This window comes from Teleopsis dalmanni, chromosome 1 (genome assembly GCF_002237135.1).
Source record: "Teleopsis dalmanni isolate 2A chromosome 1, ASM223713v2, whole genome shotgun sequence".
Lineage (NCBI taxonomy): Eukaryota > Metazoa > Arthropoda > Insecta > Diptera > Diopsidae > Teleopsis > Teleopsis dalmanni.
This window is the reverse complement of record NC_051846.1, coordinates 220,571,773-220,586,882: the sequence shown is the minus strand read 5'-3', so window position 1 is coordinate 220,586,882 and position 15,110 is coordinate 220,571,773. Positions and strand designations below refer to the sequence as shown.

Genomic DNA, 15,110 nt, shown 5'->3' with positions numbered 1-15,110 from the left:
AGGGAAAAATTTAACTTTATCTGCAGTTTACTGCCCCCCTCGCTTCAACATTACTGAGACCCATTTTACGGATTACTTCTTAACTCTAGGTGAAAGATTTCTTGCGGCGGGAGTTTACAACGCCAAGCACACATATTGGGATTCACGACTCTGTAATTGAAAAGGAAAACAGCTCTACAATTCTATTCTAAGTAAAAAAAAAGCACTAGACGTAATCTCCCCTGTGCAGCCAACATATTGGCCTGCTGATAACAAGAAAATACGGGACCTAATAGACTTCGCCGTGACCAAAGGCATAAGCAAAAATTTTATCTTAACATACACAAGCTGCGATTTGTCTCCTGACCATTCTCCAGTTACATATTGCTTACTTGATGGTCCTCATTTATATGACTCTTCCTATAGCCTTAAAAATCCTAGAACGAACTGGCTCAAATATAAAAAGTACATTAATTCACACATATACACAAATTACAAAATAAATTGTAAGTCTCATATCAAGGACGCAACCACGGTTTTAAACTCAATTCTGATTTCAGCAGCAGAAAACTCCACCCCTAAAGACAATAAAATTTACAGATTCAATAAAGTACTTACAAATAGTGACATAGAGAATTTAGTTTTACAAAAACGTAGATTAAGGCGTGAATGGCAAAAATCTAGGTCCCCTTCAGCGAAAAACTTACTTAAGGAAGCCCAAAGGAGACTTAGATCTGCACTAAGCAAGAAACCAAAGTCAGGCAATATAATTATAAACCGATGTCCAAATGGCAAAAACCATTCATCCTTGTGGAATGCTAGTAAAGGTATCAATTCCCCCATAGAATCAGAGTCTCCAATAAGAAACTCTCGCGGAAACTGGGCGCGAAGTGATGAAGAAAATTCTAACAGAGGTGTTTCAACCAAATCCTGCAACAGGACAATATGACTTTCCCACTCAAGATCTACATGCACCATCTATTGACATGAATATCACGGCCAATGATCTTGTTTAAATAATCACAAACAAATTAGATTGCAAAAAGGCACCGGGATATGATAATATCTCACCCATCATGATAAAAAACTTACCCCTTTTGGTCATAAATTTCATCACAAGACTTTTTAATGTCATTATTAAATTTGGCTTTTACCCAACAGATTGGAAAACATCCATGATTATTATTATCAGGTAAAGATTCTACGCTTGCCTCTTCATACAGGCCAATAAGCTTATTGCCATGTCTTTCTAAACTCTTTGAAAGAGCACTGCTTTTAAAGCTAAAACCATTCCTTGACGTTCAAAACTTAATACTCTCCCTTCTTCTTCTTTATTTGCCAATTCGATTTCGAATATTGGTGATCATATAACATATCATAATACTATATTGATTAATTATAACATAATAATAATTATAACATAATAACTTAACATAATACTATATTGTTTAATTAGTTTTTAGTAAACACAATTACAAATTTTAAACTATTTCTGCGTATTGCTCTCTGCATCTAGCTATATTGATAAGGTTGCCAACCTCTCGTATTTGGGTCCATTGACGAATGTTTCGTAGCCATGAAAATTGTTTTCTATCAATACCGTTTTACCTTCGATTTTTCCTTGAATAATCATTTGGAGTAGCTCATATTTTGAATTTCGCATAATATGTCCCAAGTAAGCTGTTTTTCTTCTTTTTATAATTGTTAACAATTCGCGATCACATCTCATTCTTCGTAATACTTCATTATTTGTAACATGATCTGTCCATGGAATTTTGAGAATTCTCTGATAAATCCATAACTCAAATGCTTCGAGTTTGTTAACATCAGCAATTTTCAGAGTCCAGGTTTCCATGGCGTAAAGAAGTATAGACCAGACATAACATTTTACAAAACAGATTTTAGTTTTAATATTGAGATCATGACTATTAAGCACTTTTTTGTATCTAAGAAAAGTATTTCGTGCTATTTCTATTCGGCATTTGATCTCTTTGGAACAATTCCAATTTTTATTTACATAGCATCCAAGATATTTTAAATGTTGTACTCTTTCTATACCAATATTATTAATCATTAAATTTGTGTTGCTGTACATATTTTTTCGGCTTACAAGAGTATATTTTGTTTTATTTATGTTTATTTTTAGTCCATATTGTTCGCTAGTGCTGTTAACCCTGTTTGCTAGCTCTTATAGGTCACTTAAACTGTCGGCAATAAGAACGGTGTCATCCGCGTATCTGATGTTATTAATGAAAACGCAGTTAACCTTCACACCTTGTTGAATATCGCTAATGGATTCTTCAAATATTTTTTCTGAGTACACATCGATTAACATTGGCGACAATATGGAATCCTGTCTAACGCCTCGTGAAATGGATATCCCTTCTGTTATATTACCATCGATGTTCACATGCGCAGTTTGTTGCCAGTACAAATTTTTAATGCATCGGATTTCCTTGTCATCAATATCGATGTTTTGAAGAATTTCTATAAGTTTATCATGTTTTACGTTGTCGAACGCTTTCTCGTAATCGATAGAACAGAGAAAAACGTCTTTGTGAACGTCTTTACAGTTTTGAATTAAAACTTGAATACATAATAGTGCTTCCCGAGTTCCAAGTCCTTCTTTAAAACCAAATTGCGATTTTCCCATTACTTCTTCGCATTTTTTATATATTCTGCATTGTATAATTTTTAGAAATATCTTTAAGGCATGTGACATAAGGCTGATAAGTCTTTATTCACTACAGTTTTTTGCATTTTTCTTCTTAGCAACTGCTATGAAGGTAAATTTTACCCAGTCGTCGGGATATTGTCCAGTATCGTATACATGACTAAAAAGTTTTATTAATAGATTACTGTAGAGTTTAAGCTTTTATATAAATAGGATAAGCTTTTTATAAGAATACAAAATAAGAGAATAGAGTTCGAATTATGATTAAGTTAGCTTGCAAGCTTCTAAGTTAAAATGAAATAAATAAAAACTAGTCTTAATCGAAATTTAAACGTGAACATTACATTGGCGACGAGGAAAATTTTGATATAAAAGTTATTTAAAAATATTTAAAAATTATTTGAACCAAAATAAAATTATTATTAAAAACAAAAAAGTTAAAATTATCATATTAAAATTGTATGAAAAACATTTTAACTCGTGCAAATTAAATTACACAAAAATTATTATAAAAAATTTTTTTTTGAAAAATATGGCACAAAATGAAAGTGTATGTTTCACAAGTACGACCACGTCAGGTGTGCGGGAGTTCACACCGCAGGTGGACAGTGCGACTGGGTGGAGATCCTAGACTCTCATTTTATTGAAATGGCTTATCAGGGCGACAAGATCAAAAACATTGGAATGGAGGCGTATGGACTGCTGCGGGACATCTGTGATCCGGATTTGCCTGCAACCAAAACGTATGATCAATTGTGTACATTTTTGAGAAGTCACTTTTCAAAGCCGGTTAATATTTATCGCGAGCGAAAAAAGTTTTTTGATGCTGTTCGTGAAAAAGGGCTAACGATTACAGAGTGGGTTGCACATTTAAAAAATTGGCAAGAAATTCTAAATTCGGTGCACAATTAAATTCGTTTGTTCTGAACAAATTCGTTACTGCTTTAGATGGTAGAACATTCGAAAGATTGTGCGAAGAAGACGAGACATTAATAATTGAACGAGCATAAAAAGTTGCAATAATTACGGAAGCAAAAAATTGAAGCTTTCAAATAGCAACAAACCCATGATGTGGAGGTTAATCCCCTTTCTAAAAGAAATTTGCATTTCAAGGGCACTAACAGTGCGAGTATGAATAAAGCTTGCTTGTATAGCAGAAATGCAAACAGCGGCAACAACAGCGGCAGTGGCAGTAAAAAGCAAAAGCAGAGCTGTAAACATTGTGGATGGAGAAAAAAACCAATAAGTATTGTACATAACAATGATTGCAACAATTTTTTTAATTAAGTGAATAATTCTGATACTGTTGTAGGAAATCAAGATAATCAACACAGCGCATCGCGCTCTTAATGCGCTCTTGTACATTTTGCAATTTCGCTTTGGTACAGTTGTGCTTAAGATCGCAGCATGACCAGATGTCAAATCGGTGGCGGTTGTTTTTCTCTTTGTATTTGTTATACATAGTTGCTTGTATTATTCAATAAGTAAATTATTACGTTGAATTAATATCGAACTAAATTATTTGTTGTGCAAATAAATTATTATTTGAAGTTTATCGAACTAAATTATTCGTTGTGCAAATAATTTATTATTTGAAATTTATCGAACTTGGTTTGGTGCTTTGGTGGTCTGCAGATTCGTGCTGTGCGACCAACAATCTCCAACATTTTTGGCGACCGTGACAGGACAGGCGGCATCGAGAGCTGTCTTAATTGTTTATTTGGTTGAAAAAGCGGCACTTTGAACAGTTCGCTATTCGGACTTTGTACCCAAGCACATGTGCATTTAAGTGAAATTCGTATTCAGCGGTTTTTAAACACACTCGACTCAATTGCGTGCATATCATCACACTCTTTTGGAAATTAATTATACTTATTGTTTTACTTGCAAAAATGACTTGTCGAAGAAATGACTCAGTAACTGAGCAACTCTCTTCACTAAAACAAGAGCGAACATCAGTGGAACGAAACATGCTAAGCATAAAGGCGAAGGTAGAGAAGGAATTAGCGTTTGTGGATGTTAACATTTTAGAATGTCGACTGCAAATTTTGGAATCGTATTTTACAGAAGTTTGTCAAATACAAAGTAAAATTGAACGAGCATGTCCGGATGATGATAGGCGTAGCAAATTAGAGGACATATATGTCAGCATTAAATCACTTATTGTGGCCACAATCAACAATCAAAAAATAAGGCCGATACATGAATCAAGTGTATTGAATTCGTCGATTTTAAACAACTCCTCACATCATAGTCGTTTACCAGCATTGAAATTGCCAAGATTTGATGGTAAATACAGCGAATATAAACGTTTTTTCTCTGCGTTTACAAATTTAATTCACAACGACCTGCCGATAACAACAATTGATAAATTTAATTATCTTTTAAGTTGTCTTTCGGGTGCGGCGTTGAGCGTAGTACAACCATTTCAAATAACCGAGGAAAATTATACAAAGGCTCTAACGCAATTACAATTGAGATATGACAAAAAGGTCTTAATTTTTATGGAACATATTAATTCCCTTTTTTTTATTAAAGATATGACGAAGGGCGACTCAATCACACTCAGGCATATTGTAGATACAGTGTCTGCTTTATTCGGTTCACTTCTATCGTTGGGTTCGGAAGCAGACATTCTGAACGCCATAATTATTCATTTAGTATTGTCTAAAGTGGATAACGAAACTAAAATTTTTTATGATTCTCAGCAAGATTTTGAGTCATTGCCATCTTGGGAAAGTTGCTACGCACTTTTCAGTCGAAGATGTCAATTTCTGGAAAGCAATTCGAAAAGATGCAATAATGATAAAGTAAATGATACCAAAAATAATTCTTTTAACAGAAAATTGGCCACATTTGTTAACACCAAAATCAATTGTATGAAGTGTAATGGAGGAGACCACAGCCTAGGATCATGTCCATCGTTTGTAAAACTGACTTTTAACGACAAATTCAAATTCGTAAAAGATCTTTCTGTTTGCTTAAATTGTCTACGCAAAGGGCACGTCGTTAAAAATTGTCAATCCACAGCTCGCTGTCGAATATGCAATGGTATGCATCATACGTGTTTGCATAAATTCAAACCCATCGAGCAAAATGTGAGACCAAATTTGTCAGACAGTCCACCTGGACAACTAAATTTTCCGCAATCTCCATCAATTTCTCTAGTATCGCGTACTAAACAACGATCATTGATTCCCACAGCTGTTGTACTTATTAAGGATAAATACGGTTTATACCAACCTATACGAGCATTACTGGACTCTTGTTCAGAGATAAGTTTTATCACTGAAAAAATGGCAAAGCAACTTCAATTACCATTTGAGCGAATAAACCAGGAAGTGTCAGGCATTGGTGATGTTAGAACACAAATTCGGCATTCAATAACTGCAACTATAAAATCTCGAATATCAAAATTTGAATGGTCATCGCAATTCGCTGTCACTAAACGTATCTCATTGAACCATCCAGAGCAGTTGATAGACACAACATCGTGGAATTTTCCTGAAGGCCTTGTTTTAGCTGATCCATTATTTTTTAAACCACAACACATTGACTTATTAATAAGTACGCAGGGATTTTTTGAATTAATATTAGATGGGAAAATTTCGTTAGGCACCAGCCTTCCATGTTTATTAAATACCGAATTAGGGTGGATCATCGGAGGACAATATAAAAATACGCCTACTGTCCGGGCACTCACTTGTAACTACATTCAGTCGTCTAATATAGATTCAATGTTACAAAAATTTTGGAAAATTGAAGAATTAGAAAGCGATCAAAAAATTAATTACTCTAAGGAGGAGTTGGATTGTGAGAAACATTTTGTAGAAAATACCACAATTATAAGCAATGGTCAAATACAAGTTCGATTACCATTTAAAGAGTCTGCAGAAGTCTTAGGTGAATCATTTGAAATGGCGAAACGAAGATTCCTTTCACTTGAGCGTCGATTAGAGCGTCAGCAGACTCTCAAAGAGGATTATGGTAAGTTCATGCAAGAATATTGGATGTTAGGTCATATGAGTCGTGTCGACAACTTTGACAATATCACACCGCACTATATAATACCTCATCATTGCATATTGCGGCCTCAAAGTACCACAACAAAATTGCGCGTCGTATTTGATGCATCTGCACGCACATCATCGGGTCGATCACTTAATGAAATCTTAATGGTGGGACCTACAATTCAGCAGGATCTTATTTTGACATTATTGACATTTCGTTTACATCGCTATGCACTGACTGCGGATATATCAAAAATGTATCGACAGTTTGTAGTTGATCCAAGAGATCGTAATTTTCAATTAGTTATTTGGAGAAATACTGTTAATGAACCTCAGCAACTTTTTCAGCTCAACACAGTAACTTACGGAATGTCAGTAGCACCATTTCTAGCCATCAGAAGCCTGACTTACCTTGCAAATGCGTATCAAAAGGAGATGCCAATTGGAGCTTCAGTTTTGAGCAATGACTTGTATGTTGATGACTTGCTAACGGGAGCAGACACAGTTGAAGAGCTTTGCATCAAAGTATCACAAGTGACTAAGATAGCAGCAAATGCAGGATTACAATTGGCAAAAGGGAGCTCCAACCACAAAAATTGGGTAAACTCAAGTGACGAATACCAAATTCTTTTAAACGAAGATGATATTACCAAAACTCTCGGTTTGGCGTGGAGGCCATCAGATGACGTTTTTTGCTTTCATTATAAGCAACAAGAGTCAAAGGCTGCGACCAAACGTACTATTTTATCAGTTGTTGCTCGAATTTTCGATCTTTTAGGACTATTGAGTCCTATTGTTATACGGTGTAAAATCTTAATACAGGAATTATGGATTCATCAACTGGGTTGGGATGATCCATTGCCTCCACTTCTAAACCAATTATGGATACAAATTCAATCTGATTTGGAATATCTTAACCACATTGAAGTGCCAAGATATGTTTTAACATCATCAGCTTGCTACAGTCAGGTACACGGATTTGCCGATGCTTCTCAACGAGCATTCGGATGTTGTATATATATTCGGTCAAAGCATAATGGCTTTTACAAATGTTCGTTGTTGATATCGAAATCAAAGGTGGCGCCGATAAAAGCAGTATCGCTGCCTCGTTTAGAATTATGCGCTGCCGTACTTCTTTGTAAAACTTGGAACAAAATAAAACCCAAAGTATTACCATTTATTGATGAAATCTTTTTTTGGACAGATTCTAAAATTGTGTTACATTGGATGAAGATGCATTCGTCAACTTTAAATTGTTTTGTAGCTAACCGTGTTTCTGAACTGCAGGACTTTTCGCGTGGCATTACGTGGAGTCACGTCCCAAGTAAGCAAAACCCAGCTGATATAGTATCTCGAGGCTGTCGAGCAAGCGAGCTGAAGGATTCAATTTGGTTTTGTGGACCAAAATGTTTGTCGCTTCAATCAACAGAATGGCCAAAAGAAACATCAAAAAGTGAATTTCTCGCAAAGGACCTTGAACAACGAAAACCTACAGTCTTGAAATGTAGCAACAGTGGTATCGATGAACATATATTCAATAAAATTATTGACGATTTTTCCTCATTTCGTCGTATTGTTCGAATAATATCATATATCTTTCGAGTCTTTAACAAAGTACCAATAAACAAAAATCAAACCGTAAACGACGTGAGTCCAATTACAGTGCGTAAATTTCAAGAATCATTTTGGCATATTATTTCACACCATCAACATTGTACATATCGCAGTGTAATATTATCACTTCAATCGGGTAAAATCTTGAATCCAGACTTGCAAAAACTAAACCTCTTTTTGGATGAAACGGTCACTACAAGCGGAACATTTAATATAATTCGAGTAGGAGGACGATTGACCAATGCACCAATAGGCTTTGATGCAAAATTTCCAGCTTTATTGCCACGTGATCATCGGTTTGCTCAAATTTTTGTGGAATACCTACATCGTAAACACATGCACGTTGGCCCTAAGGTTTTAATTAGTCTAATACGCTCTCAAGTATGGATAATTAATGCTTGGGAAGTAGCTCGAAAGGTATTGCGTAACTGCGTTCACTGTTTCCACTATAAACTGAAGCTGTTACAACAAATCATGGGTTCGCTGCCAGCCGATCGATTAGTTGCAAACCGACCATTTCTAATATCAGGAGTTGATTTATGTGGACCATTTTATACCACATATCGTATTCGTAGTAAAGTTCCATATAAAACTTATATTGCAATTTTTGTCTGCTTTTCATCAAAAGCAGTTCACACAGAATTAATATCAGATTTATCCACTAATAATTTCATTCTAGGCCTAAAAAGATTCATATCACGTCGTGGACTGCCGCAGCGCATTTATTGTGACAATGCAACAAATTTCACTGGCGCGCAGACACTACTAAATAAATTTAAAGAACAATTTTTCAGTTAGCAAGGACTTAGAGAAATGCAAGAGTACAGCAACAATACTGGATTTGAGTTTAAGTTCATTCCGCCAAGAGCACCTCATTTTGGTGGACTTTGGGAGGCGTTGGTGAAATCTCTCAAAACATTATTATTAAAAAATTTGGCGCAATCTAGCCTAACTTACGAAGAAATACAAACCGTGATTATTGAAGCTGAAGCGATTTTAAATTCCCGGCCGATAATTCCATTATCAGACGATCCGAACGATGGTGAAGCTTTAACGCCTGCACACTTATTAATAGGCTCTTCGTTAATTACAATTCCTGAAAGGAATTATACAATAAGCAGCACATCATATTTATCTCGTTGGCAATGTGTTACGTACTTAAAACAGCAATTTTGGGAAATGTGGCGGCGTGACTATTTACACACTTTGCAGCTTAGATCTAAATGGCTTAAACCTGAAGCTAATATCATTGTTGGTCGTTTGGTAATTATTCACAATGACAATCTTCCTCCACAACACTGGCAACTGGGCAGGATTGTGGAAACTATAACAGGTGAAGATGGAAGAATTCGCGTAGTAGATATTCGCACTAACCAGGGTGTGCTTCGGCGGCCTATCCACAAAATTGCACCACTCCCTATCGATTAAACGTTTTGAAAAGGTCCTTTCAACGGGCGGAGCATGTTGTAGGAAATTAAGATAATCAACACAGCGCATCGCGCTCTTAATGCGCTCTTGTACATTTTGCAATTTCGCTTTGGTACAGTTGTGCTTAAGATCGCAGCATGACCAGATGTCAAATCGGTGGCGGTTGTTTTTCTCTTTGTATTTGTTATACATAGTTGCTTGTACATATTATTCAATAAATAAATTATTACGTTGAATTAATATAGAACTAAATTATTTGTTGTGCAAATAAATTATTATTTGAAGTTTATCGAACTAAATTATTCGTTGTGCAAATAAATTATTATTTGAAATTTATCGAACTTGGTTTGGTGCTTTGGTGGTCTGCAGATACGTGCTGTGCGACCAACAATCTCCAACAGATACCAATGATTTTTCTATTTTTAGTGTAGATGATAAGTGTCATCCAAAGTCACCACCTCCTTTCGTCATTGATGCAGTAGTAAACGGTGTTAAGCTCGCATTTGTGCTAGATTCTGGATCAGCTTGTTCATTACTATCGAAAGGCGATTTCAATAAACATTTTGGAAGAATTAAGCTGCAGAAATGCAACGATCAGTTCATCACATATAGTGGCGATATTGTGGGGATTTTGGTTGAGTTTAGTGCTTCAATTAAGTGTCGTGGGCAATCGCACAAGTTGCGAATTGTAATTAGTGATACGCTTAGCTGCCCTGTTTATGGTAGGGATTTTATGTCACTTTTTGGGATGCAAATAAGCATATTGAGTCAGGTAAATGATAGAGTAGTGCGTCTAAAAAGTAGATTTTCTACCGTTTTTGCTGAAGGGTTAGGAACGTATAATGTGCATAAGGTTAAGCTAAGTCTTAAAGAAGATGTAAAACCTGTTTTTTGCAAACCTAGGCCAGTGCCATTGGCCTGGCGTAAAGAAATCGAAAAACAGATTCAGAATTTGATAAAAAAGGGTGTTTTGAAATTAATAGAGGATTCAGATTGGGGTACGCCATCAGTACCAGTGTTAAAGGCTAATGGTGAATTGCGTATTTGTGGCGACTATAAGTCGACCATCAATAAGCACTTGCTGGATGTGAGGTATCCGTTACCTAGGATCGAAGAACTATTTGCTTCTCTTAAAGGGCAGTTCTTCACCAAACTTGATTTGTCAAATGCGTACAATCAGCTTGAATTGGTAGAAGAGTCCCAACGGCTATGTGCATGGAGCACACATTTAGGTATTTTTAAGGTAACCAGATTACCATTTAGTGTTAAGCCTGCCGCGGCCATTTTTCAGAAAACTATTGAAAACGCATTGCGTGGTATACCTAATGTTGTTAATTACCTGGACGATATTCTTATATCAGGAGATACTATTGAGGAGCATAGTAACTCCATTCAAAAAGTTTCAAAAAGGTTAGAGAACGTGGGATTGCGTTTAAACGCTAATGAGTGTGTTTTCTTTCAGAAAACAATTTCCTATTTAGGTTTTGATATTGATAAAAATGGTTTGTCAAAAAACCAAGATAGGATTTTAGCAGTCGTTAATGCTCCAATACCGAGCAATTTGTCTGAAGTTTGTGCATTTAGTGGATTAGTTAATTACTATTCCAAATTTATTTCTAAGTGTGCTGAAATTATGGAGTCGTTATACGCATTGTTAAGAAAGGGTGTTAAATTTAGGTGGACAAAATCGTGTCATTATGCCTATGAACATCTTAAAAAGGAAATTACATCCGATAGGTTTCTAGCTTCTTTTGACCCCAGTAAACCTATTATTTTACAAATGGATGCGTCAAATGTCGCTATAGCCGGGACCTTGTCCCACAGTTTTTCTAATGGTTCAATTAAGCCGGTTGCTTTCGTATCTCGAGCACTTTCGATAGTTGAGCGGAATAACAGTGCTATTCAAAAAGAAGCACTAGCCATAGTGTTTGCAGTAACTAAACTCCGACTCTATCTGCTTGGTAATAAATTTGTTTTGCAAGCTGATCATAAGCCGCTTTTATCAATTTTTGATAAAAATAAGGGACTGCCAGTGATGGCAGCAGCTCGTATTCAGCGATGGGCTTTGACATTGTCTGGATTTGATGATACCATCGAGAATGTGAAAGGGTCAGAAAATTTCACAAACAATATTTCGCGTATACCTCAAGCTATGCCTCTTTCTGTAGATACAGATGAAAATAGTTATATAAATTTTATAATGAAAAATAATGAACTAAATTTAGATTTTAAGGTAATTACGAAAGAAACTGCTCGCGACCCCTGTTTAGCGAAAGTAAAAGCCGCTATTGAAACTGGGAAGTTGCATTTATTAAAAGTTAAAATATTTTCGCCTTTTCACACCAAAAGTTTAGAGCTTTCAATTGAGTGCGGATGTATATTATGGGGTTTTAGAAGCGTAATTAGAAGAATTTTAAAAGAGTTACATGCATCTTATTTAAGCATTGTAAAGACAAAGGCTTTGGCTAGGTTCTATGTTTGGTGGCCTAATATAGAAAGGGATATAGTAGAGCTTATAGAGAGATGTATTCCTTGTAAAAAGGTTAAGCCTAGTCCAAAGAGAAGCCCATTAATTCCGTGGGAACCAGTGAGGAATGTTTACTTCTTAGTGGGTAGAAATTTTTAAAACTGTTGTGATTACAATAACCAAATAGCTTTTATTAATAAAAAACAGTATTTATTGTAACACAAACTTTTATTATTTTTAATACAACTTTAGAAACACTAACTAATTGACTGACTGATCAACTGACTGAAAAAATCTGAATAAATATTTTTAAATATCAGAGAATCTGACAATTTTAGCCTACTTTGTTGATTCTCACCACACAGCCCCTTCTAGAATTTGACGGCTGCATCACGACAAATTCTATCCGTATTACACATTATTACTACCTCATAAGCCTCAATGGAAAACGCACTATTCTACCCACTCGAGTCACCTTCGGTGCTATCTGCTTGTTACTGTCATCATCTAACACCTTGACACTATCTTGGCAACAACCTTCATCAGCTTCATTTGCAAAATATGCTGGTTTCACTCGATCCATGCTGACGTTCATCGTGCGTCCTCTTGCCCTTATTGTTAGAGTTTTCTCACCACGACATAAAATTTCATATGGGCCCTCATACGGCTGTTTCAGTGGTGGTCGCACAGCGTCATCACGTAAGAATACGTGCGTACTGCTTTTCAAATCTTTAAATACGAATGGCTTTTCCGTCATATGACGCGATGTTTGTAATGGCTTCAGTTCGCTCATAGTTTCCCTTAACTTCTTAACAAACTCTGTTTGCGATACTTGCTTCAAATCACCATCAAACACCTCTCCTGGTAAACGTATATTTACCCCATAAATTAATTCCGACGGTGTCGCTTGCAAATCTTCTTTAAATGCCGCTCTTAATCCCATTACAACAATTAGCAAGGCCCTTGTCCATTCAACACTTGATTTACACTTCAGTGCAGACTTTAGCGTGCGATGAAAACGTTCGACAAGTCCATTTGACTGTGGATGATATGCTGTAGTTCGATGCCTTTCACACCCCAAAATTTTGGCTAGCTCATCGAAAAGCTTGGATTCAAATTGCCGTCCCTGGTCTGTCGTAATCCTTTTCGGCACACCATAATGCGCTATCCAATCCTTAATTAAAGCCTCAGCCACACATTCTGCCGTAATCTCCGCCAATGGTACCACCACCGGCCACCTTGAAAACCGGTCAATGCATGTCAGGCAATACCGCATACCATTACTATAGGGCAAAGGTCCCACGATATCAATATGAACATGCTCAAAACGTTGATCAGGAGCGTTGAAATCCTGCAACACAGTCCTGTTGTGCCGCTGGATTTTTGACTTTTGGCATGCCATGCATGTTTTCACCATTTAACTTATTTCAGTCTTCATTTTAGGCCAACAAAAACGAGAACTTATTAGTTTTATAGTTGCTTTTCTACCAGGATGAGCTAAATTGTGTAACATTTCGAACACTTGCGCTCGGAAGGACTTTGTAATAAACGGTCTCGGTTTCTTTCCGGATACATCACAATACACAGAAACACCCTCTGTAATTAACTCTACCAACTTGAGCTCCAGAGATGACGCTGTACAGTTTCTTATCAACTCATTCATCTCTTGGTCAACTTTCTGAGCTTCTGCCAACTTATCATAGTCTAGTGATCGTCTAACTCCAGCCACTACACTTTCGACTCGAGATAAAGCATCTGCGACCGTATTTTTGCTGCCTGCTATATGCTGAATATCTGTTGTCAGCTGCCCGATAAAATCTAAATGGCGTAACTGGCGTTCTGATGCTTTTTCAGATCTTTGTAAGAAAGCAAATGTAATCGGTTTATGATCCGTTAGCACAGTGCAATTTCTGCCCTCAATCATGTACCTGAAATACTTGACCGCCATATATATAGCAAGTAGCTCGCGGTCATAAGTACTATATCTTTTTTGAGTCTCTGTCAGCCTTTTGGAATAGAAACCCAGCGGTTGCATCTGTCCATCTATAAGCTGTTGCAACACTGCTCCTACTGCAACATTGCTAGCATCCACATTTAGCACCAGTTTCGCATTCGGAGCCGGGTGTGCTAGCATTGCAGCATTCGCCAGATTATTCTTACACACTTCAAATATTTTCTCGGCCTCTGCTGTCCAATCAATCAGAGATCTATCATTTTTCTTATTTCCTTTTAATAGCGCGTGCAGGATGCCATGATTCTTTGCGGCATTCGGGAGGAAACGCCTGTAAAAATTAATTGAAGCAATGAACCTTCTTAACTCTCGTACTTCCTTCGGTTTTTTAAAATTTCTTATCGCTTCTACCTTTTCAGCTATAGGTCTAATTCCATCCCCATTTATCACATGACCCAGGAAGGTAACTTCTTTCATAAAAAACACACACTTTCCCAGATTGATTGTCAGACCATGATCACTTAATCGTTTGAACACTTCTCTTAAATGTATTTCGTGTTCCTTTTCATCAGCTGATGCTATACATATATCATCTATGTACGTTACCACATAACTCAGATTCTTTAGGACATCATTCATAAACCTTTGGAAAGTTTGCGCAGCATTGCATAAACCAAAAGTCATCATGTTAAACTCATATAAGCCAAACGGGGTTATTATCGCCGTTTTAGGTCGATCCTCCTCAGCAATCGGAATTTGATTGTAGGCCTTTTCCAAGTCAATGGTTGAGAAAATTTTCTTATTGTACAATATGCGAGTAAAATCATGTATATGGGGTATTGGATACCGGTCTGGTAGTGTTATTGAATTAAGCTTCCTATAGTCACCACACGGTCTCCACTTACCATCCTTTTTCGCCACTAAATGCAACGGACTTGGCCAATTGCTGTTACTTGGTCTACAAATACCTTGTTTCGTCATAAATTC

General features: G+C 36.5%; 1 protein-coding gene across 1 annotated transcript; it reads left to right on the top strand.

Moving 5' to 3' along the window:
• The first annotated feature begins 4,545 nt into the window (after positions 1-4,545).
• LOC119667406 lies at positions 4,546-9,075 on the top strand. The gene is made up of 3 exons (XM_038076696.1): positions 4,546-4,942; positions 5,192-6,348; positions 6,454-9,075. The coding sequence occupies exons 1-3, from the start codon at positions 4,546-4,548 to the stop codon at positions 9,073-9,075; spliced, it is 4,176 nt and encodes a 1,391-aa protein (XP_037932624.1).
• Positions 9,076-15,110: the final 6,035 nt, after the last annotated feature.